General features: G+C 35.6%; 1 protein-coding gene across 1 annotated transcript in view; it reads left to right on the top strand.

Annotated features, from left to right (window-relative positions):
- Nucleotides 1–2,087: 2,087 nt before the first annotated feature.
- Nucleotides 2,088–25,623, top strand: part of LOC111050982 (peroxidasin homolog) — a 592,805-nt gene continuing 569,269 nt past the window's right edge. The window contains 1 exon segment of the mRNA XM_039431658.1: nucleotides 2,088–2,289. Within this exon segment, the coding sequence (XP_039287592.1) occupies nucleotides 2,114–2,289 (176 nt within the window). The 5' untranslated portion in view covers nucleotides 2,088–2,113.

Below are 25,623 nucleotides of genomic sequence, written 5' to 3'. Positions count from 1 at the left end.
TTTAATCCATACTCTAACCTTCCTCTTGAATGAAATGTAATTTTGTTTAGCCGACTCATCACCCCGATTTCTATTCATTATCTTAAATAATTTATCTCATGTGTTGATGGCATTACAGAGACCCCGATTCATCCACGGTTTAAGCATTCTAGATCTATGATTTCCGCTGTTTCTTATAGACTTAGTGGTTGCCAACTGAATGTGAGCGTGTAATACTCTCTCAAAATTTGAATATGCTAAATCAAGATCATCACACCCATAAACAGAATCCCACTCTTCCTCAGCAAGTAAATCATTCAATCTATCATAGTCAACTACAATGCGCTCAGTGCAAGCACGGTGATCATTGACCGCCTTAGTGCAGGGCATAGAGACACATACAGCACGGTGGTCAGTTATACCAGCCTCCACGACGGCAGAGAAAACATCTGAAGAGGACCGTCCTCTGTATAGAATATGGTCTATACAAGTAGAAGAATTATCAGTAACTCTAGTATCGACATCTATCAGACTCTCTAAGCCATTTGTAGCACAAATCTCAAAATATTGATCCACAAGAGGTTGGTGAGATTATGTTAATATTGAAGTCTCCAACACAAACAACTTCTTCATGATCTATCCCAGAAAGAAGTTCAGAAAATGACTCAAGAAATGACGGAATATTGCTGTTTGTATGCCATCTGTAAACCCCAACAAGTACAAAGCTCAACTGCCCATATTTAAAATTCAAAACGATGGAATCAGCTCCAGCCAGTGAGCTCTCAATTAAATTACAATGAAAGAACTGCTTGTAAAATACCACAAGACCACCGCATCTGTTATCAGTACAAGAAGTCGTCTTATCATACCCATCAATATTAAATAATTTCATGTTATCATCAGGCTTTATCCATGCTTCAGACAGAACAATAATATGAGGCTTGTTCCTCATACCATTTATGTATAGTAATAAATTATCAAAATTACAGTTAATACTATGGATGTTCATTTGAAAAACAACTACACTATCAAGCGAGAAAAAAGTGTCATTAAAATCATCAAGTGATGTAATATATCTACATTCATTAAGGGAAGTGAAATTTTTAACAAAATTATTATCCATTAAAAAATCTTCCTTGTTTTGAGTATTTTTGAGAATTGACCTCTCAAATATTTAATTCGAGGGTGCTGAATCCGAATCTGAAATCGCGAATTATCTATCATCATTTTGAAGTGATTTAGGTTTTGATGGATAGGATGAGTCATAATTGTTTCCTAGAAAAACCGCTGCAAACTGGCTGAGATTGATTGAAAAAAAGAACATACCTTCATACCTGAGAAATTTGCAACGATCTGCCATCGTGTATACGACTCAAATCTGGCTCAAACCTTCTGGCTCAAACCAAGTTCTATGACAAAACCTTCTGGTTCTCAAATCTGGCTCATACCAGGTTTGCGTAAATATCGTTGTCGTGTAGACCAGGCATTAGTTCAACAACGAATCTGTAGGCTAGAGTGCTTAGACCAGTAATAGAATAGACACGCTGGGAAGTCTAGCCTCTGAAGCCAACATCTACTGCCAAATCCACCCATCATGACGTCACAACCAAGCTAACAACAATGCATTGAATAACAACAATGTAAGTTAAACACCACAAACACTTACACAACAAACTTAAAAAAGTTTTCTATAATAATTTCTTTACGATGCGTGACGTCACTGTTGTGACGTCAAGATAGGTGGATTTGGCAGTAGATGTTGGCTTCATCGACTTTCAGTATGAATATACAATAAGCCGTGTCTATTCTATAACTGGTCTAAGCAAGAGTGTCATATGTATGGTTGACTGATTATCAGCTGATTCCAGAACGTCAACCCAATCAGCCAATCGGAGAGCTTCCTGCCCTGTTGACTCGTCTGAAAAAATGAATCTTGTTGCTTGGCCCTTGGTGAATAATATCACAATAGTAGAACCTCATCTGAATCCGTCTCACACGAAAATCTCCCTTTTTGTCCTGGAAGGGAAATTCCCGCTCAAGCCTGGCAGCCCTGTTACCGCGAAGTGCAAGTTTTGGGTGCTGCAGCCGGCGGTGTTTGGTGCAGTAAGCACGCGGCTTTTCCGCAGTGAGCACCATGGTGTCCGGTGCGGTGCTGGTGGTGTCGATTGGTGCGCTGTTCGGTGGTGTCGCGGTGACCGATGGACAACAGGTGTCATGTCCTTCGCGGTGTCTGTGCTTCAAGACAACTGTTCGCTGCATGTTTCTGTCAATGGATAGGGTGCCTAATGTACCACCTGAGACTACTATACTGTGAGTCATTCATTCAGTAATTTAATTATCTATTGATTGAATGACTGATTGATTGATTCATTCATTCAATCATCATCACTCATTCATTGATTCAATCAATCATTCATTCCTTGATTCATTTATTTCAAAGCATATTTTCTGTTCACGTTACTAGCCGAAACAAAGCCAATTATATTGTGAACTAGCCGTCAGGCTCGCTTCGCTCGCCATATCCGTCTAGACAGGGGGCTCCGCCCCCTGGACCCCCGACTGGATCGTCCAAGAATGAGATTAGCAGGCTCGCTTCGCTCGCCTGCATTTTTATTATGTTAGGACAATCCAGTCGGGGGTCCAGACTAAACGTCTGGCTAAACGGATATGGCGAGCGAAGCGAGCCTGACGGCTAGTAATATAATACTCCCAGGATTGAAGTAGCAGTGCCCAATCAATTTTTCCGCGATAAATGCATTTAAATCTTCAACTTGGTGCCAACCTAACAAAGTCAACTCAACTTAATGCCAACCTGACAAAATTATTAATTTAGTTGCCAGTTAACAACTGTTTCGAAGAGGTACTCTATCTAGATTACAGTTCTATAGTAACATATGATATGGAAATTTCAATTATAATTAAGAGATTGGGAGAAGAAGAATATACATGCTAAAAGACAAACTTTAGACCCTTAAAAACAACCCTTGGAGTTGAAATATTGCCAAAAGATTTCTTAGTGCGCCTCTAAAGGGCCAACTGGACATACCTACCAAATTTGAACGTTTTTGGTCCGGTAGATTTTTAGTTATGCGAGTGAGTGAGTGAGTCAGTCAGTCAGTCAGTCAGTCAGTCAATCAGTCAGTGAGTGAGTGCCATTTCGATTTTATATATATATAGATGTACAGGAATAAATACTCATTGATTGATATGAGACTAATTAAATTGATTGAAGGGAACAATAGACCAACAGATTCCCCCTCTATTTGTCATCACAACATGAGAAATTTGAGATGATTCAATCAATTTTATTCAAATCAACATAATACAAAATACATAAAAGAAATAAAAACACAAAAATCACAATCAAAAATAAATTTCTAATAAAATACAAAAACAGGCTTCATGGCGGGTGTGCTGAATAGAAAGAAAGAAGGAAAAATACCCAGCCAACTATGGTTTCCCATGTAATAGGCAAGTAGAGGGTATAAATGTAAGGAATGAAGGGTTGAAAGGAGAAAAAAAGGGAAGTAATGGAGAAGAAAGTAGAAAAAATGAGCAAAAATTCTAAGCGAGTCCACTTTCAACAAATGTATCTAAAAGAATAAAATAGGTAATGTTAATATTATGAATCAACAAAAGGTGAGAAATCTATTTTTTTTTTGCTGAGGATGATGCCTACATGGGCTGTAGGCTTGTGCGTGCCCGATAAATCCGATGATGATGTAATGAGAAATTAGTAGAACTGTAGTTCCAGTAGCGTTGCCAGGATTTTTAAATGGGGGTTGGGGGGTATTTGACCAAAAATTTTTGGCCACCTGTAAACTTTATCTAGTGGAGTTTGATAAGGCGGGGGTGTTATCTCTCATTTTTTTGACCTCTTTTCCGAGCTCATTGGGGGGGGGGGTTGTAACCTGAAATCCCCCTTTTTGCTACGCCACTGTTTTCCTTTTAAAAACTCATAAATGGTATTCAGAGGAGTTGGGCTCTTGAAGTGTGCACCCTTACAAGTGAGGTAGCAGACGCATGGATCTTAACCTATCTTATTGACAGTTCGCTTATCAGCGCGACCACGAATCAAATCATTATATTAGGCTATACTAATAATCTAATATTATGATTTTGGTATTATTTATGCTTACTTTTTATTTTAATATTTTATACTTTTGATTATAAAATTATATATTTTCTTTTATTTTTACTTTCCTTGCTCTATTACCATAGGTAAGTAAAGTATTGCTTTCCGAAAAAAATTAAGGTACCCCAATTTCTAAATTTCTATACGTTTCAAAGTCCCCTGAGTCCAAAAAAGTGGTTTTTGGGTATTGGTCTGTATGTGTGTGTGTGTGTGTGTGTATGTATGAGTGTATGTGCGTCTGTGTAAACGATATCTTATCTCACAATTAACGGAATGACTTGAAATTTGTAACGTAAGGTCCTTACAATATAAGGATCCGACACGAACAATTTCGATCAAATGCGATTCAAGATGGCGGCTAAAATGGCGAAAATGTTGTTAAAAACAGGATTTTTCGCGATTTTCTCGAAAACGGCTCCAACGATTTTGATCAAATTCATACCTGAAATAGTCATTGATAAGCGCTATCAACTGCCACAAGTCACATATCTGTAAAAATTTCAGGAGCTCCACCCCATCAATGCAAAGTGTGATTTTGGATTCTCAATTATCAGGCTTCAGATAGATACAATTTAAACAAAAAAATTCAAGTGGAAAAGATTGAGCATAAAATATCTACAATTAATGTTCAGTGACATTTCCACCTAAAATTGAAAATAAACTCGAAATTCGAGAAAATGTGTTTATTCAATAATGCAAACTGTTGGCAACTGTTGATTCTATTAAATCATTCACTATGAAGAGATAGCAGACTTCGTGTGTCTCCAGCGTTATTGTCCTGTCACCAGCTGGCAGATCTTTGAATAGTAGACTTGAGATGCGCGTGTACACTAGCGTCAGGTGATCAATTTTCATAACGGCAAGGAAAGTTGTGTGAGTGCGCCACACCAGTTTTTTTATTTTTGTTTATGATAATGATTGAAAAAGGACAACTGGCAAAGTTCAAAACGGGATTTCCCCAAATTATCACCTAGCATCAGAAATATGTGATTGTCTAGATTAAACCACAGAGTAATAGTTTATAAAAAGGTTCTGTTATTGCTTGAAATTTTCTTCAAAAATGAATACCTTAACCATGAGGACAGTGTCAAGTCTGTGAAAATTTATCAATTTTTGATACTAGTCTTTCCCCATACATATCTCACTCACCGAAAAAAATGAGAATATAAAAAAATCTGGTGTGGCGCACTCACACAACTTTCCTTGTCGTTATGAAAATTCATCACCTGACGCTAGTGTTCCCGCGCATGAAAGTCTACTATTCAAAGATCCAAGACAGCTGGTGACAAGACAATAACACTGGAGACACACGAAGTCTGCTATTTCTTCATAGTGAATAAAGAAATTATTATTATTATAGTGAATGATTCAATAGAATCAACAGTTGCCAACAGTTTGCAATTGAAATAATAACATTTTCTCGAATTTCGAGCTTATTTTCAATTTTAGGTGAAAATGTTACTGAACATTAATTGTAGCGATTTTCATGCTCAATCTTTTCTATTTGGAATTTTTTGTTCAAATTGTATCTGAAGCCTGATAATTGGAAATCTAAAATCAAACTTCGCATAGATGAGGTGGAGCTCCAGAAATTTTTACAGATATGGGACTTGTGACAGTTGATAGAGATCAACAATGACCATTTTAGGTATAAATTTAATCAAAATCGTTGGAACCGTTTTTGAGAAAATCGCGAAAACCCCTGTTTTTGACAACATTTTCTCCATTTTAGCCGCCATCTTGAATTGCATTTGATCGAAATTGTTCGTGTTGGATCCTTATAGGAAAAGGACCTTTAGTTCAAAATTTCAAGTCATCCGTTAACTGGGAGATGAGATATCGTGTACACAGACGCACATACACTCATACACACACACACACACACACACACACACACACACACACACACACACACATACAGACCAATACCCAAAAACCACTTTTTTGGACTCAGGGGACCTAGAAACATATAGAAATTTAGAAATTGGGGTACCTTAATTTTTTTCGGAAAGCAATACTTTCCTTATCTATTGTAATAGGGCAAGGAAAGTAAAAATGAATACTATATCTATGAGGAAAGTGTCAAATATTTGTGAAAATTCATCGGTTTTTGATACTAGTCTTTCCCCATACATATCTCACTCACCGAATAAAATTAAAAATTATTGACAAATCTTAATTTAGAACGAATATTCAAATTATCACAGAGTAATAGTTTATATAAAGGTTTTGTTATTGCTTGAAATTTTCTTCAAAAATGAGTACCATATCCATGAGGGCAGTGTCAAGTCTATGAAAATTTATCAATTTTGATACTAGACTTTCCCCATACATATCTCACTCACCGAAAAAAATTTAGAATATAGAAAAAATTATTGAAAAATCGAAACGTATTCATAACTGATATTCCGATTCTCTGTAATCACTGAGCAATATTTCGGATTCATAACAATTCCATGAGATACTATGAAACCTTTCACAACGGATAATAACAAAATCCGAGAAAATCCAATAAGAAACTCTCCCTTAGATCGTATAAAAGCGAAGAGCTCTCGAGAAAGTCCATCGATGCCCATTTTTTATCAGCACCAATTCCTTCTGCGACGCTGGTCTCTCACGCTCCGATAAAATTGCAAAAGGAAGCGAAAGTCGAACGTGCGAAAAACAAGGAGAGCCGAAGAACCGGAACAAGATCGAGATAGGGTTTGACCGGAAGTGGTCTAGAGGTGGGGGGATTTGAGGGATCTTAGGGGGTTTAGGGGAGGGTTCAGAGGATCTAAGGGGGGTGTAGGAGGGTGTTCAGGGAGGGGTAAAGGGGGAACAAAATAATAGGAGCACGTTGCGAGTGTACATCGTTTAAAGTTTGGGAGCCAAGAGCTAATGGCTGAAAGGAAGTATTGGGAGGTTGGTTGTTAGAGAGTAAAGAGAGATCCACTTTATTCTGTCAGCATTCCTCATAAGTGACGTCACTCCTTCTCATTTAACCAATGCTGACAGGAGGCAGTCAATCTCTATAGTGGGAAGTCTACAGTGAGATTCAGATTAAACTGTCAGAATTTCCCATTATTAACTTCAATGCTCAACACATTTAACCAATGCTGACAGTAGAAAGTTACTCATAATTTGGTGAGATTCACTTCGATTTGTCAGTATTTTCTATATGAGTGGCAACACTGCTTCCCACTGAAATGAAGCTGACAGGTGGACGTGAATTTCACTGCTTGCCGCGTTGTGAGGAAAGTGTAAGGGCTCCTTGCGAAATTGGGTTGCAATATTGGCCGTAGACTACGTAATTGCTGGTGATTAGGGGCGAATTGTCCTCCCGAAATCTTCCCAAAAAACCCCGATTCTTCCTGGAAGAATTCAGGTGATAGTGATGTCGGTGTAGTGAAAGGTCCTTACGAAACCTATTTGTAGACTACCTATTTCAGACCTTGGGTGTAGTATGAGTATAGGTGTAGAATGGGAGGTATATAAGTTTGAAAACTTCTATAGTGAGCTCCACGTTATAATGGCAGTGGATGAAGATAGAAGAATAGCGATGCCGATTCTCTGCATTAATTAATTATATTTCCACACTGTCAAAAACATAATTGGCATTGTTGTGAACTTAGAAAAGGATAGTAACACCGGCTTTGTCGAATGATAGACAAGGATAGCAAAACCAAAGTTGATCAAATACTGTCATTATAACGTGGACCTCACTATATACAAGCTAGAAGTTTAGTTCTACCATAGAGAAACAATAGCGTAAGTAGATATCCCATGGTATTGGGCGTTTGTGTTGCAACTTTTACTGTTATCTCAAGCCGATATGCATCCCTCATGGCTATTGTAATCACAGTATATATTGTAATCTACATAAATAAAGTACTCAATCAATCAAACAATCTCTACCTACCTCCTGTCTCTCTCATAGAAAACTGTATCCTTATCACGCTGCTCAGCAATGCATTCTTCTTAGGGTTGTAACTGTGAAAATCTTGACGTAATTCATTGTTATCCGATGACGACCACAAGAAAAAACTATAAATAATTTTTTTTTAATCTGGTTCATTAATTGTTGACGAATTTTACAAACCCATCCAACTTCCGAGATTCATAGTGCAGTACTTGGTTTTATCATAGAGAAACAATAGCGTAAGTAGATATCCCATGGTATAGGGAATTTATGTCGCAACTTTTACTGTTATCTCAAGCCGATTATTGTCGATTTTTAGTGTTTTGTTGGGGTGAGAGTGTTTGAACGGCACAATATGAGAGACTACGAGCATCACACAGCTTCATGGGAAAGAACTACGTGGACTATCGGCTTGAGATAACAGTAAAGTTGCGACATAAACGTCCTATACCATGGGATATCTACTTAAGCTATTATATTTTTCTAGGTGGAGAAATATAATACTTATATTATATTTCTTTCACATGAAATTAATCAGGATTAAAATTTAACCGGCTTTTGTGCAACCAGGCCTTTGTGAGAGAAATTCTTGCATTCCTCTGGGAATTGATCTCAATTCACTGTGATTAGATAGGACATATCTGTATGAACTATAAATTATATATTATAATTTCTTCTTTCGTAATAATTTTTTAATGCTTTTTTACACCTAGCGAAGCTCGGTCCCCCGATATTACAGATACGCTGATGAAAATAGAAATACGCGTGTTTGTGCACTGCCACCTAGATTACATGTAAATTTAGGTTGTATAGTGAGGTCCACGTTATAATGGCAGTGGATAAAGATAGAAGAATAGCGATGCCGATTCTCTGCATTAATTAATCATATTTCTACACTGTCAAGAACATAATTGGCATTGTTGTGAACCTAGAAAAGGATAGTAACACCGGCTTTGTCGAATGATAGACAAGGATAGCAAAACCAAAGTTGATCAAATACTGTCATTATAACGTGGACCTCACTATAGTGGTTTGTGACGCATGTAAGCAGACGTGGAGTCTGCACACCTTTAGCAGGCATTTTATCCTATTTTCACTCACTTACTTCTAAAGACAGCAGAACCTTTGCAATCGTTAGCCCGATAATTAATGGTGCAAAGCATACCTATGCAAATGTATCCTACAAGCTTTCAGTTGAACTCCTTACAACACTGAACTCCTCCACATTTTACAGTGAGATTCACTTGAAAATGTCAGTATATCTTGATACTCATATCATATTGCTTAATAATCATAAGGGATGCTGACCATTAAAAGTGAATGTTACTGTTGTCTACAGTATAGTTTACATATCATTGAGAAACGACATGCATTTGAATAGAAAACCACGCAAAACTATTTGATCACATGTCGTTTCTCGACTCAAGTACACATTCCTGCAATCTATTAGTCATTCCAGAGCCTATACCACCGTAGTTGACAATGTTCCTTTTCCTAAAGATGTTGGAAACACAGTGCCCTCAGTCTGAAACGTTCCATTCATTCCAATATAACTCAAAACCAAGAATAGTATAATAGAATAGCTATATACTATCCTTGACTCAAAACAACCTTTGAAACCGAATAAAGTCGCATACGGTCTTTTCAATGGTTTTCTCGCTAGTAAAATTAACGCAGTCAACATTCATCATGAACATCTTCAATGTATCCCTATCAAACCAATGCTGACTGTTTAAAGTGAAATAATTATAGTGAGATTTTATTCTGAACAGTCAGCAATCCTTATAGAAAGCTTCAATGCCTCCCATTCAATCAATGCTGACAGTTTAGGGTGAATTCCACCACAGAAATACGCTCAAAGTAGCATCAAAAATTCTGTCGAATTTCTGCTGTTTGTTTGTTTCGTCTCCACTTTACCTCGTAATATCGGGTAGCCGAGCTTTGCTCTGGAGTATAAAAGCATAGAAAATTTGTAACGAAAGATTGAATTTATAGTTTATATTTATTTATCTATTTCCGAGTTATACAATTATTTTTACAGTTATATGAGGAGGCACAACAGGCTTATGCCCAAAACTGTCCCATTTCAAATTCATACTACAGTCCAAATCAAAATCTAGGTTGAGTTTCTATCACTCATCAAAATAACAATTGATTCACAATTCAAAAAACAAACACATCATCAATGTAATATTTAATAATCATCAATGTCTATTTATTATATGAATAGATATACTATGAATTCGATTTAGAATGATATACTATGTTTGCTACAATATTAATTAACATACTATGTACTATTCTACACTAACAGCATCTAGTTACTTTTTTGGACTTACTAAAATAAACATGTTTTTTAAAAAAAGGGAAATAAACGAAAATAAGTTTCTCTTGCTGAATTTTTCTTCTCGTGAGATCTCCTGCATGATCCCACACATGCATTCGTTCACTCTCTTCCATTACGGTATCGACAGACGAAAAATTTCCAGCTGTTTTTCAAGGACGTATTTATCCTATTAATGTCCTTCAGCGAGTTATCCCAGGGTTGAGACCTAGTGCAATCGAATCTTCATATCATAAACCTACATTGTTCAAAATGTCGTGAGAATCGTTAGAGCCGTTTTCGAGATCCGGTCACATACAGATATATAAAACATCTAAACATAAACAGAAATTGCTAGTTCAATAGTATAGGATATACTGTATTGTATACTTACAATAGAGAGAGCATAATAGTTAAAATACTTCTTTGCTGTGCAAAATTCGCTCAAAGTAGCATCAAAGATTCGGTCGAATTTCTTCTGTTTATTTGTTTCGTCTGCACTATACTTCGTATATACTATATATTGTATACATTGTCCCATACAAGAGAGCATAATAGTTTATAGTCTTTTGTGCTGTTCATGAAATGGCCACAGGCGTGGTTGCAGCTTGGAACCCCCAGACCGAATACAGAGTAAAAAATGAAAATAGGTTATGGTTTTGTAGCAGCAGCAGCTCTGCAACGTTGGAACTGGCTCCAGAGATTGGACTTTAGGTCACGATTTCTACATATCTACGTTTATAGAGCTCGTTGGTCCCAACAAGATTGCCAGACAAAGAGCTTAATGCGGCTGGAGCTGTAAGGAAGTCGGCAGAACTCAGATTATGTGATACTGGAAGAAAGAGTCTTGAGAATGAACAATAGATAGAATAAAAGATAGAGTCTAAATGAGAATAACTGATTCTAACTTGAGTGTGTTTAATTTAATTTCCAATCAATCAATCAATCAATCAATCAATCAATCAATCAATCAATCAATCAATCAATCAATCAATCAATCAATCAATCAATCAATCAATCAATCAATCAATCAATCAATCAATCAATCAATCAATCAATCAATCAATCAATCAATCAATCAATCAATCAATCAATCAATCAATCAATCAATAGTTTATTTTTCCTTCATACAATGCATACATGAATGTATAATTACATAAATACAATTGACAATATTAACAATATAAGTAAAAGTAAAATAGTATTATTATTAAATACGGAAAGTCCCTGAAAAGGTTAAAAACCTGAGCGCAGGGGCCGAGTGTTATTACTAAAACAAAATTATTTCTAAGATAAATAAAATTGGTGGATTCCTATTAACATCTAAATTTGAAAAAATACAAAGAAGGAAAGTAAAAAAGTAAGAAAATACGAGATAAGAAAATAAAAAAGCAGACATTCTTGAATGATTGTGAACTTATCCTAGTTACAATATCACAAGAAATCACTTATCCTAGGATGTGAAGAAGCAATCCATAAATCTATCTCTTTCAGAAGTCCTCCATTCAAATTATCTGTTATAAAAAAGTAGGTATCACATTTATAAGCTTATGAACAATATAATCAAACTGTCTTCTACAAATGGATAGAACTACATTGTGTGGTTCAAAGGTAATGGTTGAGGGACGGAGATTTTAAGGCGATATACGGAGGTTGAAAAGTTCTCTATGTTTATTAATGTAAATACTCAAATTCTGTATATACAGCTGCTCAACCGTCAATACATTCAATTCAATAAAAATACTGTCACTTGGAAGGGGATATACTGTCATTCATCCAATGATTGCTCATGGAAGTGGTATGTGAAATTGCCCAGACTATGTGCACTTGACCATAGTTAATTGAGTTAAATTTAAATACAAATTCTTCATTCCCAATTGTTGCTCATATTAAGCTCTGAATTATTGCTCTGTTGTGTTCGTGTACATAAAAGTCTCCAGGAGTCATACATGACTCCTGTCATGTACAAACATGTCTTCATGTCTTTTTCCTCGAATTCATTTATGAATGTCTTGCTCTTGAGCTCTATTAGCTTTACAAAATAATGTTTTTCTAATGTTTTTCGGGTGGCATTAGTGGCGGTATCGCATCGTACTAGATACGATAGTCAAATTCAAATTCAAATTTATTTTCAAATTCAAATTTATTTCCTCAAAAAAATACATTCACAGAAACAGAAATATTACATTAGTCTATGAAGAAATATCTCCCTGAGCGCAGGAAGGAGTCTATATAAATTCTGTTCACAACAAAGCAGCAGGAAGGCGAACTATTCTAAGCAAAAACAATGCATTAACTATTTTGATTATTTTTCTTATGTGAAATATATTTCAACATTTATATATTCACTTATATTATATATATTACTTATATTTTTCTACATTATTAAGTATTTCTACAAATAGAATAAGACATAGTTATGAGAACACTTCAGACAGACAGAAATACACAAACTACAAAATGAAATATTGAGTTTTGAAAATTAAGTAAGTTCAATACAGAAACACAACGGAAATCCTCCACAACTCTTAAAAAATCGGTAGACAAGAAATAGGTACCTGACAAACTCAGATCACCATACAATAAGATCATTTGTTTTTATCCAATTATCCACTTCCTTAGAGTTATGTTTCTTACAGCTTATTTTAATAATTCTACTAGGCACAACATTTATTAATCTATTAACTCTGTAATTGAATTGATATCGACAAACATTCAGGTCAACTCTGTTTGGTCAAGTCAGAGCCCTTATATCTATCTATCTCTACTGCATCTGTATTTGTGGAATTCAACAAATCAGTCACAGGAACTGTGAACTGTTAAAGCGGCCGACGTTAGTAACCAGCAAAAGCAGAGATCTGTTTGAGCTCCTGAGAGAGCTGGTAAGAAATTGGTACTATAATTTTTCCAGGAACCACAAAAGGTGTTATACATCTTTCAAATCTTTGCTCTACCGACTGCAGCCAAGCAGGGCACACGTTATAGAAAAAGATAACGTTACACAATCCGATCTCATAAAGGATTGTGAGATGAGCATCATCAAGCAGGTGTTGTTTTCAAAACAGTGTATTGAGGATAACTCAAATACATGAATGTTTATTGATTCAAAAGGGTAACTGAATTTCATGAGAAGAATTTAGTCTTAATAAGAACGTTGAGTTTGAATGAGAAGAAGGGAGTTCAAAAAATGAGAACAACTTATTCTAATAGAGTCAACCACTAAACAGAGTCGACAATTTTTGATAATTAATAGTTAATTTTGATAATTTTTTTGTATACTCCTTATAAATTATTTTTGAGCTTCAGATGAGCTCTTTATTTATTCATTTATTGTTATTTGCTCTTTCCATAAAAAGTAAAAAGAAAGTCCTTCAATTATAACGATAACGTATTTAACATTTATCTAATAGTTTGAATAGCATCGTTCAACAAAATGGAGTTTCTTCAATGACGTAATGCAGTCAACCAATGAGAGCGCGTTGTGGGCGTGAACTTGTAACAGCTGAAGTAAACACGAACCTGATTGGTCGGAGTTGTGTGACGTAGTAAATCTCTCAGCCGTCGTTTAAACTGGCATATATCAATAGAATTGGATAGAGAGAGAGAGAGAGAGATTCAGATTCAGATTCCTTTATTCATGTGTTTAACAAAACATAATATAACTTACGTTCTAGCGTTAAAAATAAATACCAGTAGCGGTAAATGACATGGTGAATCATATCAAACTGATGAGTTCTACAATAATATTGAGCAAGAATAATGATGAAAAATGCAAAAGTTAAGATACTACTGTAATGTTTTCACATGAAACGGTGAAGTTTGGACCTTAAGAAGTCCATTCTCAGAGAGGGTATCAATGATACCCTCCCCTTCAGCACTTGACCGTGAAAAAAGAAAGTTGAAAATTCAAACAAAATATTATGTCTAAGCGAAAAAAAATGAAGAAAAAAAATATCAATAAGTAAAAACCAAATCATAGAAACGATAAATCATTTAGTTAAATCGATTAACAGAAAAAAGTAAATAATAATGAGGGGAAAAAAAGAAAAGTAAATAAAGAAAGAGAAAGAGAGGGATGAGAAGGAAATAGTAAGAAAGAAAGTGGATACTACAAATACAAACAATGGTAATCTCTGATTATAAAAAGAAAAGAAAATTGTCATCATTCCTATCCGAAATACAAGCCAAATTCATCAAGCTGAAAAACCTCATCATTCTAATATTAATCCTCATTTGAAAAGTGAATACTATTAGAAGATTAGTATCATTCGTTTATATCAATCAATAATTAATCTACAAAAAGGTTTATTCCAATGGTTATAACCAGTAGTTCTGTGAACAGTAGACCTCACGCAGTATTCTCATCCACAAGAGTACCTGATTGAAACTATAGACCTTATGGAAATACAGCAATAGACTGGCTTCTCTACACATCTGTGTAATCGTTTGTCAGCTGATTTATGATGAATAATTCTATAGTCTGATTTTCACTTCAATATTGGCGTATGAAGGAGGCTCCTTTTTCCTTTTATATTATCCTTGAAATGCAAAATTTTCAAAAACCTTGTATATACGTCGACGCGCAATTAAAAAAGGAACATACCTGTCAAATTTCATGAAAATCTATTACCACGTTTCGCCGTAACATACAAACATTTAAACATTAAGAGAAATGCCAAACCGTCGACTTGAATCTCAGACCTCATTTCGCTCGGTCAATAATAGATATCATAATCTGAGAATGGAAAGCTAAGCTAAGCTTGTACTATTCCTCTTTCAAATACGAGTATTAATGGCGAAGAAGTTCAAAATGTTTTATATTTTGAAAAAATTAAAAAAAACGTCAAATTCGTTCTATCGAAATCTATTCTCATCTATTTGATTATAATTCTTGTGTTTCCTACAAACCATCATAAATCGATTAAGATTAAGTCATCCAGATTTTTCGACCAAGAAAAAGTCGCAAATAAGCTCTCAAATTATCACAGCATTACGACCACACCGCTCAGCATTTTCCTTTCCAAAATCGAGTTTCCTCAGAATCTTGCAGCCACAACTGATAAAAGTATTACAAAACTCGACTTGGTAATATAAGTGGATATCAACTGATATCGCGTAGCGCCCCCAGGCAGAGAGCAAGACTCCGACCAAAATTAGAGAAGAAAATCCGAAGAAATTGTTCAAATCCGAGTAGCATTCTCTTTGAATAAGGAACGGAAGAAGGACTTTGAGTTGAATAAAATTGTAGCAAGCGGGTTCCAGCAGTAATTGGAGAGACTGGAGCATTAGGATTGATTAAATTATGGTTGTCCTTTCTCGCATCACAATCAGACGGTTTTTTTTTGCTCAAAGCGAGCGGCGAATTCGTATCCGGCTAATGAAAGATTGTGATTGGCTAGTGCTCTTAACTGGGCTACGAGTGGCTGTAGTGTGATTAGCTTCCAACTGTCTGTTTGGTAGAATGAGGAGCATTGATTTGATACTAAATTATGACTGTTTGAAGTGAATATCAGAATAATAAGCTTGGATTTTGCGAGAAATTAGAATCTCGGACTCATTATTTTTCTCGACAAGTATTTGACATTTGTTCATTCATCAAAATTATGTAATTACTAGCTGGCCCGGCGAACTTCGTACCGCCAAATATTCAATGCATCTCATGACAAACTTTAGCCGGTTGCACACCTGAGGAGGCGCGATGCGGCATTTTGCATCCAGGTGCTTCTTGCTTATTGGTTTGAATGGAAGAAGTACTCACATACACTGAATCGGGCATCGCGTGGAACGGTGTGATGAGGAAATCTCCATAAGATTAACACTTTGTATCACCAAGCCGCGCCTCCTCAGGTGTGCTTAGCCTTAGCTTAATCTGATGCAGTATATTTTTATGAAAATTATCTACCAATCAGTATTTACATTTATATTTCAATATTTATTATTATTTTTTATTTATTCATTCACAATGCAAATGACACTAATGTAATAACATTACCGTACATTAATATGGAATCCTATGTGCTTAGAGTTGTGCAGCAGTTTGTATTTTTAGATATAGTTGAATGCAATTTATCTATAATATGTATACTAGGTAACTTGGTTGAATGCAGCTTGCTGAGAAATTGAATGGTATATCTCATTGCTGATGATTTTCCCGTTCATATTATAAATTTACAGCATTTCGAGTTCTACGACCCAAGTTTGGACGTCGTTCGTATTATTATTAAAATTTTGTGAATCAGTAGAAAGAAAATAGAAAAATCTGGTGTGGCGCACTCACACAACTTTCCTTGCCGTTATGAAAATTGATCACCTGACGCTAGTGTTCCCGCGCATCTCAAGTCTACTATTCAGAGATTTGAGCCAGCTGGTGACAGGGCTATAACGCTGGAGACACACGAGGTGTGTTATATTGTCTGCTATCTCTTCATAGTGAATCATTTAATAGAATCAACAGTTGCCAACAGTTTGCAATTGGATAATCACATTTTCTCGAATTTCGAGCTTATTTTCAATTTTAGGTGAAAATGTTACTGAACATTGATTGTAGAGATTCTCATGCTCAATCTATTCCATTCGAAAGTTTTTGTTTAAATTGTATCTGAAGCCTGATAATTGGGAATCTGAAATCCAACTTTGCATAGATGGGGCGGAGCTCCTGAAATTTTTACAGATATGAGACTTGTGGCAGTTGATAGAGCTTATCAATGACTATTTCAGGTATAAATTTGTTCAAAATCGTTGGAGCCATTTTCGAGAAAATCGCGAAAAACCCTGTTTTTGACAACATTTTCGCCATTTTAGCCGCCATCTTGAATCGCATTTGATCGAAATTGTTCATGTCGGATCCTTATAGTGTAAGGAGTTTGAGTTCCAAATTTCAAGTCATTCCGTTAATTGGGAGATGAGATATCGTGTACACAGACGCACATACACTCATACACACACACACATACATACAGACCAATACTCAAAAACCACTTTTTTGGACTCGGGGGACCTTGAAACGTATAGAAATTTATAAATTGGGGTACCTTAATTTTTTTCGGAAAGCAATACTTTCCTTACCTATGGTAATAGGGCAAGGAAAGTAAAAAATCAGACTATAGAATTATTCATTATGAATCAGCTGTCTAGTGGACTATAATACTACCCGTTCAAAAACATCGAACATCTTGAAAATGTATCTTTCCATCAACGTTGTAGACAGTTGCAGCCAGACCTGATAACAGCACTCACACTCAAATTCCGGGACGACACGTCACGGTACGATAGGACAGAAAGCTCTATGTTTATTTAGGATTTTTTCTAAACATTTTAAATTGATAAATTATTTATTAATTTTTGAGAAAACATAACAACAGGTCAATGTAACTGAGCGCGAGGTCCACTGTTCACAAAACTACTAGTAGCATAGCTGTTCACATCAAAATATTAGCATTGTCGATACAACAACCCAAACAGCCATTAGTCGTTTATACACCGATTTTTGCCGGCACGACAGGACAGAATTCACTCTGATGAACAGTATTAGAGGAGACTGCGCGATGTCTACTGTTCATAGAACTACTAGTACATTTTGAGCTATATTATTGAAAGTACATCATCAAGCTTCATCAAGCTTCATCAAGTTTTCTTATAAATACAAGTTTTACCTATCATGATCATGCAATTTGAATACCGCTGATAACGGCAGAGTGGAACTCCGCTATCCACTACTATATCAGCATTAGCTCTTAGACTAAGCCTCATAATGATTGAGATAACCAGATACCTAATAGGTCCGTCAGAAGATGGATTGGAGTCAGTAGATGAAAGAGTCAGTAGATGAAAGAGTCAGTTGAAGCTATACTAGTAGTTCTGTGAACAGTAGACCTCACGCAGTATTCCATCCACAAGTACCTGATGTCAACTGTTTTAAATGTTAAAAAAATCAGTTCAAGTTTGAATTTGTATTCCATAATTCAATTATATTTATATTAATTCAAACAATGAATAGAATATTTATGTTGCGCATTCACGGCGAAACGCGGTGATAGATTTTCATGAAATTTGACAGGTATGTTCCTTTTTAAATTACTATTCCAAAATTTATATAATATTCATCCAGTTCCGTGATAATCTTTCGATCTAATGAAAATCAATTTTTTTCAATCAAAAATATTATAATTTCTTCAGCATTATTTAGTTCATTTGATTATTTTTAATCACCTATTAAATTAGGTTTTTCGAATGTGAGAATATTGATACTGATGGACACGTTTAATAATACCATGACTGCAAAACAAAATATTGAAACCAGAGATTTTAAAGCTGCGATTAGACCAAATTTATTAACAAAATGTTAATAACTCAATCCTTATAGATTATATTAGATTGAACATAACTTATCATACACATGATGAACATGTGTGTTTGTCAACTTGCGTTCAATCTAATAGAATCTATAACGATTAAGTTATTAACATTTTGTTAATAACTTTGATGTAAACCCAGCTAAAAGATGCATACCTCTTCAAGGTCTTTGATTGAAACTATAGACCTTATACAAATACAGTAATAGACTGGCTTCTCCACACATCTGTGTAATCACTTGTCAGCTGATTTATGATGAATAATTCTATAGTCTGATTTTTACTCTAAAGCTGCGTACACATATACGCTCTTCCAACCCGCACCGAGCACGCTCCTCCCTCGTACCGCCCTCGTTCCTCCATCGAACTACAGTCGCGCCGCCCACGCACCCATCATGAACGTTACGGAAGATGTTAGATCTTCTCGCGTTCCCCGGTCGAACCATTGTTGCTCCCCGGTCGATCATCAATCGCTCTGCTGGAGTGACGTTCGGTTGCGGAGCAGAGCGAAAGTCTGTACGCACCTTAATATTGGCGTATGAAGGAGGCTCCTTTTTCCTTTTATATTATCCTTGAAATGCAAAATTTCCAAAACCTTGTACATACGTCGACGCGCAATTTAAAAAGGAACATAACTGTCAAATTTCATGAAAATCTATTACCGCGTTTCGCCGTAAATGCGCAACATAAAACATATAAACATTAAGAGAAATGCCAAACCGTCGACTTGAATCTTAGACCTCACTTCGTTCGGTCAATTATGAGGCATAGTTATGATTTCATTATGAGTTATAGCATAGCTTCAACTGACTCTTTCATCTACTGGCTCCAATTTATCTACTGACTCTACAGGTGTATAGTGATAGATATAGGTACAGAGTTATGGTTATATGTATGAAGGTTATAGGAAGGTTCATCCAGTGACTCAACATTTGTGGAGTTATAGGTATAGATAAATAGTTATAGTTATAGGTTTGCGGAGTGCAGGTTATATAGGAAGGTCTTGAAGCTTGACCTCTCGAGGCGATAAATGTCTTATTTAGTACAACATGTTTGCTATAAGCACCACATTCCTTCTCACTCTCTTTTGTCATAAGCACAGAAAAGAGATGCAACAGAGAGAAACGTTTCTCCACTCTGTTCTACAAGACGTATAGTAAAGATCACTCATAACTAAAACCATTCATTCATCGAATATTTAACATTGATATTATTACAGTATTTATAAGGCAAGCTGTCAAATTAAAGTCAATCTGACTATAGTAACTATTTAGGTGGTAACATGACATCAATTTATAGCTGGCAGCATTTTTTTAGCTTCTCTCGTTGCTTTCTACTCATCCAATCCTGATATTTTGTAGTGAATCTCACTGTAGACTGTAAAATAGAGACAAACATCTTCGAGAAAGACCTTATAGATGAGTCAGTACGCGTTTGAGTTAGAATGTGTTTGTATTTGTTGAATGAAAAAGACTAAGAAATTGTCAAAAAACCACTGATTTGTCAAAAAACCACTGAAAATTTTCACAAATCAGTGGTTTTTTGACAATTTCTTAGTCTTTTTCATTCAATATGAATAATTACCACAATATCAACTTCTCAACTACACAAAAAGTTTGTATTTGTCTCTATGAGTTTGTAGTTGTGTTTTTGTAGATGTGTGCATGCATTTGTGAGTTTGTAGTTGTGTTTTTGTTGATGTGTGCTTGTATTTGTATGTTTGTATTCGTGTGATGTTGAAGTAGAAGTAGGCCTATGTATGCACGTTTGCGTTAGAATGTATTTATTTATCTGTATTTGTGAGTTTGTAGATATGTTCTTGTAAATGTGTGCATGCATTTGTGAGTTTGTAGTTGTGTTTTTGTAGATGTGTGCTTGTATTTGTATGTTTGTATTCGTGTGATGTTGAAGTAGAAGTAGGCCAATGTATGCACGTTTGCGTTAGAATGTATTTATTTATCTGTATTTGTGAGTTTGTAGATGTGTTCTTGTAAATGTGTGCATGTATTTGTGAGTTTCTAGTTTTTTTGTAAATGTGTGCCTGTATTTGTGTATCTGTGTTCGTGTGATGTTGAAGTAGGCCTGTGTATGCAAGTTCGCGTTAGAATGTGTTTGTATTAATCTGTTTCTATGAGTTGTAGATGTGTTTTTGTAAATGTGTGCATGCATTTGTGAGTTTGTAGCTGTGTTTCTGTAGACGTGTGCCTGTATTTGTGTGTTTGTATTCGTGTCATGTTGAAGTAGGCCTATGTATGAGTAGCTGGTCTCCTAGAGGCTGGCAAATGAATACACTTTGTATTCAAATGATGACGCAATAAATTACTGTTGGGAACTGTTGAAGAAGATTAAATTGCGGCTGTGTTAGATTATGCTAATCTAGCGCCTACTTCAGTGTAAACGGGTGCAAAGAACGGTGGGAAAGAGAGGATGTGAGGACTGAAACAAAGAGAGAGATACAGGGAGAGAAAATGATAGAATGAGAGAGGGTGGAGAGGGAGTAAGTATGAGTATGATAAAAGAGGAGTATGAGAGAGTGAGAGATATAGAGGAAGAGGGAGAGAATGTGATAGAGTGAGAGTGAGAGAGAGTCTGAGAGAACAAGGAACAAGCAGCCACTTCTATTTTTGTTTCATTTACATGATGTTGTAGCTACGTATACAGAAGTGAGATTCCTATTAACTGTCAGGGTTCCTACCACATTATACTAACGCTCCCCATTATAACATTACTGATAGTTTTAACTGAGTCTTATCAAAGCATAGGGCTACCGTCTTGGAATACTAAATATGGTAAATTACTTGAGATAAAGGAGCATGTAAGATGTGAATGTACCACGACTTTCATTTATGAATGATTTAATTTATTTATTGATCAGTAAAAAAATGGTTATTTATGTGCATTAATAATAGTCGTGATATCTCTAGTTCTGAATGCAATACAATAGAATAAAAAATCCATTTTTTCTCTAGAATGTATTGTTTTTCTCTGGCAATACCCGCTGTACTTTTATCTCTAAAGCCTGGTTTTCACTAGTAGAGTTAGTGGTCGAGTAACTGACATACTAACTCTACCGAGCTAACTCTACTCCACTTACTTGGTCGAGTAACTGTTTTCACTACAATTGAGAATAGTAGGTGAAGTAGTAGGTAAAGTCTACGGCACGACTCTCCTCTACTAGCTCGAGACTGTTTTCATTAGCATAGTAGTGGTAGAGTAGAGTGAGAAGCGGTGGTGGGTGAAGGCAAGTGGTAGAGTACTATCCCACGGTGCTATCCCACTCTACTCCACTAAAAACTAGTACTCTACCATGAACGTTTTCATTGAGAGAGTTCACAAGAAAGAGTTAGTTCTTGCCTAGGGAGCTGGCTCTACCACTAACTCCATTAATAAAAACTAGGCCAGTAATATACCACCACAGATACAAAGCATGCTTGCTAATGTTTTTGTCTGTGCTACTACTAATTTTTCTGTGGTCGTTATATAAGAAAAACTCTTATATTGTTGAATGCAATCAAATACAACTTGAATACTGTAGATGCTCATCTATAGAATGACAGATTGACAGAGAAGTAAGTAAAATACATTAACATGATAATATCAAAGGTTGTGGGTTCAAGACCTATGAAACTCATTTATCTTTGCTGGAAATATTTAACTCTGTTAAAGATTGTCAAGCACAATTTAATTTTCACAAAATAATGAATATTTTTTATGTTTCCTGGACATAAGGTGATTGCATTTCACAACACAAAATTTCCCCCCATTTATGATCAAATAGAGTCACAATAAATTATTATTGTTGAACTGGATGTGATAATATAATTGAGAAAAATACGAGAATGATGGAAGGTCCAGAACAGAAGCCTACCTCACAAGCTCCGCCTACACAGTCTACTCTCTCCTGATTGGACAATATTGGAGAATGGGGAATAGTACTGTATTCGGCCGTAGATGGCAGTAGTAACTGGGATCATTATTTTGACTCTGTATATCTTGTAAGCGAATTAAGACATTTCTGATTTAACTATGATTAAATGCTGATTATGATTAATGCTGGAAGTGATGACTATTATTGTTCTAATAGATTTGATAATGGAAGCGAAGTATGATACATGATAATGACTGAAAAATCAGAAAAAAGGCGCATATTGGAAGTTTATTGGTTAATGCTGCTTGAACGTTGACTGTTTAAGAATTCGGCCAGTAGGTGACTATAATCATAGAGAAAGGATAAGCGTAAGTCCTGAGTAAAAATAACTGAGTCCAGACTGAAATACCTGAATAAAAGTATTTTATCGAATAAATAGTCCTGAGTAAAGTAATCAATCAATGAGATATACCCAGTGTCATGAGTAAGTCCTATTTGTTTGTCTCTGCTATAATTCTCCTGGGCTCTCCCTCTCCTTTCTCAAACAAGATTCGGATTGGAAGCCTACTTCAACGCTCCGCCTCTTTTCACCTTATTGGTTGGAATTGCTGATGATGACTATTTCTGAATTACGCCTATAGATGACAGTTGTAAGTGGGCTCTTTTTTCTATGTACGCTCTCATGTGAATAACGAGATTTCTCATTCAAATTGAAATTGATGATCAGAATTCTAAATTCCATATACAAATTATTCAAAGTGAATTCTAGTAGAATGTACAAGTAAATACTTTCAATTAATATGATTGTTATTGAATGAATGAGGACAAGTGTACTCCATTCAACCTATAATGATTTTGGTTGAATTTTGGTTTGAATTGGATGATTAAAAAAATATTGTGATTGTTTAATGTTTTATATTCCTCCTTACTCACTATCGATACTCATAAATCTAATCACCAACAGTAAATACATTCTCAATATTTTCCCCTCCATCTTAATGTCACATTGTTCCTTTTCTTTCCTTGTTAAATTTTTGTCTACCGCTTTACTGCATAATCTTCACAATTCATCATGCTTCTCCATTTTTGTTATCTTCAACATGTAATTCCATAGATCATCACACTTTCCAATTTCTGCAGCATTTCTCTAAGGAGGCGTCCCCCTTGAATGTTTGTCTACCGCTTTACTGCATAATCTTTACAATATTATGCTTCTCCATTTTTGCTATCTTCAACATGTAATTCCATAGATCATCACACTTTCAAATTTCTGCAGCATTTCTCTAAGGTGGCGTCCCCCTTGAATGTAACCCTGTTTAACTCTGTGAAAATGAAAGAGTGATACTTCTAATAATTCACATCTCACATCATATTATTTTTCGCAACCTCACCACATGCACAACGAAATTCTCTCTTTTTTTGAAACACGCATACAAATGAACAAGCTCTTCTTAGATTCATCTTTTCTTTTCTCATAAAAAAACTCAACAAAACCCAAGCAAAATTTAATATCTCCCCATGAAATTCACTAGACTTCCCTTGTTTTCCGCCTTGCAGGACTTTGTTTGCTGGTTATGATAAGGAAGAAGCACTGAATCAACTTGCTGGAGAGTTGCGAGTTTCTTTCGAACACTTTGAGGAGGAAGAATGGCTCGTGTGAATTTAATTATGCTAATTAATCTCTATTTCAATTAAGGCTGTTGAATATGGAGCAGTGACTCTGTCTACAAGATCAGATTAAAGGGTTCTCTGTTAAAATTTACTGCTCACTGTTCTTTCTCACTCACTCATTCTCTCTCTCTCTTCCTCTGTCTCTCTTTCACTCTCTCTCACTCACTCTCTCTCTCTCTCTCTCTCTCTCTCTCTCTCTCTCTCTCTCTCTCTCTCTCTCTCTCTCTCTCTCTCTCTCTCTCTCTCTATTATTCATCATATTAATTCATCTATAATTTTGCTGTATTGTAAGCTATTGTATATAAGTGAATAAGCCAGTATATATTGTAATCTACATAAATAAAGTACTCAATCAATCTCTCTCTCTCTCGCTGTATACTACTGTATATTCTCTACTCTTTGACTGCATATTACTGAAAGTTGATAATCCTGATCTACTTTCAGCCTACTTCATTTTATTAATCAATAATATGATCTTATCTACCTACATAATTATTTTACTTGATCAATTTTCTGTTTTTTTTTTCTCTTAAATATTCATATTGATTAAAACTTTTACAATATTTCCATTAATAAATAAATCCTTAGTTTAATTAATGAAATCAACGTTTTGGTAGAGAGTTAGTGGGGAGGATATTTTTAATATTCTTTCCGAAGAATGGACATTGATATGTCCAAAGCTCCGCCAATTTATGTAGATGCATAAAAATATAATTATCTATAGTTATTATATTGTGACAAGTAGTGGTAAGATCACAGCTGAGATACAAAATAGAATAATGGCAGGTAACAGGTCATTCTATGCAAGTATAAAGTTATTCAAGTCTCGACTACTATCAAGAGCTACAAAGGTGAAGTTGTATAAGGCATTAGTCAGGCCTGTAGTATGCTATGGCTCTGAGACTTGGGTACTTAATGCTGGTGACATGGAAAGGCTACGAATTTTTGAAAGAAAGGTGATAAGAAGGATCCTTGGCCCTGTGTGTGAAAATGGACACTGGAAACGGAGAAAAAATTGTGAAATTGAGCGTTTCTTGGGCAGTGAGGATATCGTCAGATTTATCAAGGCTGGCAGGATTAGATGGATAGGACATATGGTAAGGATGAATGATGAAAGAGTTGCAAAATGTATATGGAGGGAAAGGCTATACAATAGAAGAAGAAGAGGTAGGCCTAGGAGTAGATGGACGGATGATGTGGAGAATGATTTAAGGACGCTTGGAGTTCGTAACTGGAGAAGGCAGGCACAGGATCGGGAGAGATGGAGGGGCTATGTCTGGGAGGCCAAGGGTTGTAACGACCTGTAGCGCTGAGGAGTAAGTAAGTAAGTAAGTAAGTATTATATTACAAATTGCTTTTTCATATCATAAACAGTTCAATAATTATTTTGTTAGT

This window comes from Nilaparvata lugens, chromosome 6, assembly GCF_014356525.2.
Source record: "Nilaparvata lugens isolate BPH chromosome 6, ASM1435652v1, whole genome shotgun sequence".
Classification (NCBI taxonomy): Eukaryota; Metazoa; Arthropoda; class Insecta; order Hemiptera; family Delphacidae; genus Nilaparvata; species Nilaparvata lugens.
Note: the sequence above shows the minus strand (reverse complement) of the source record. Positions and strands in the feature narration are given on the sequence as shown.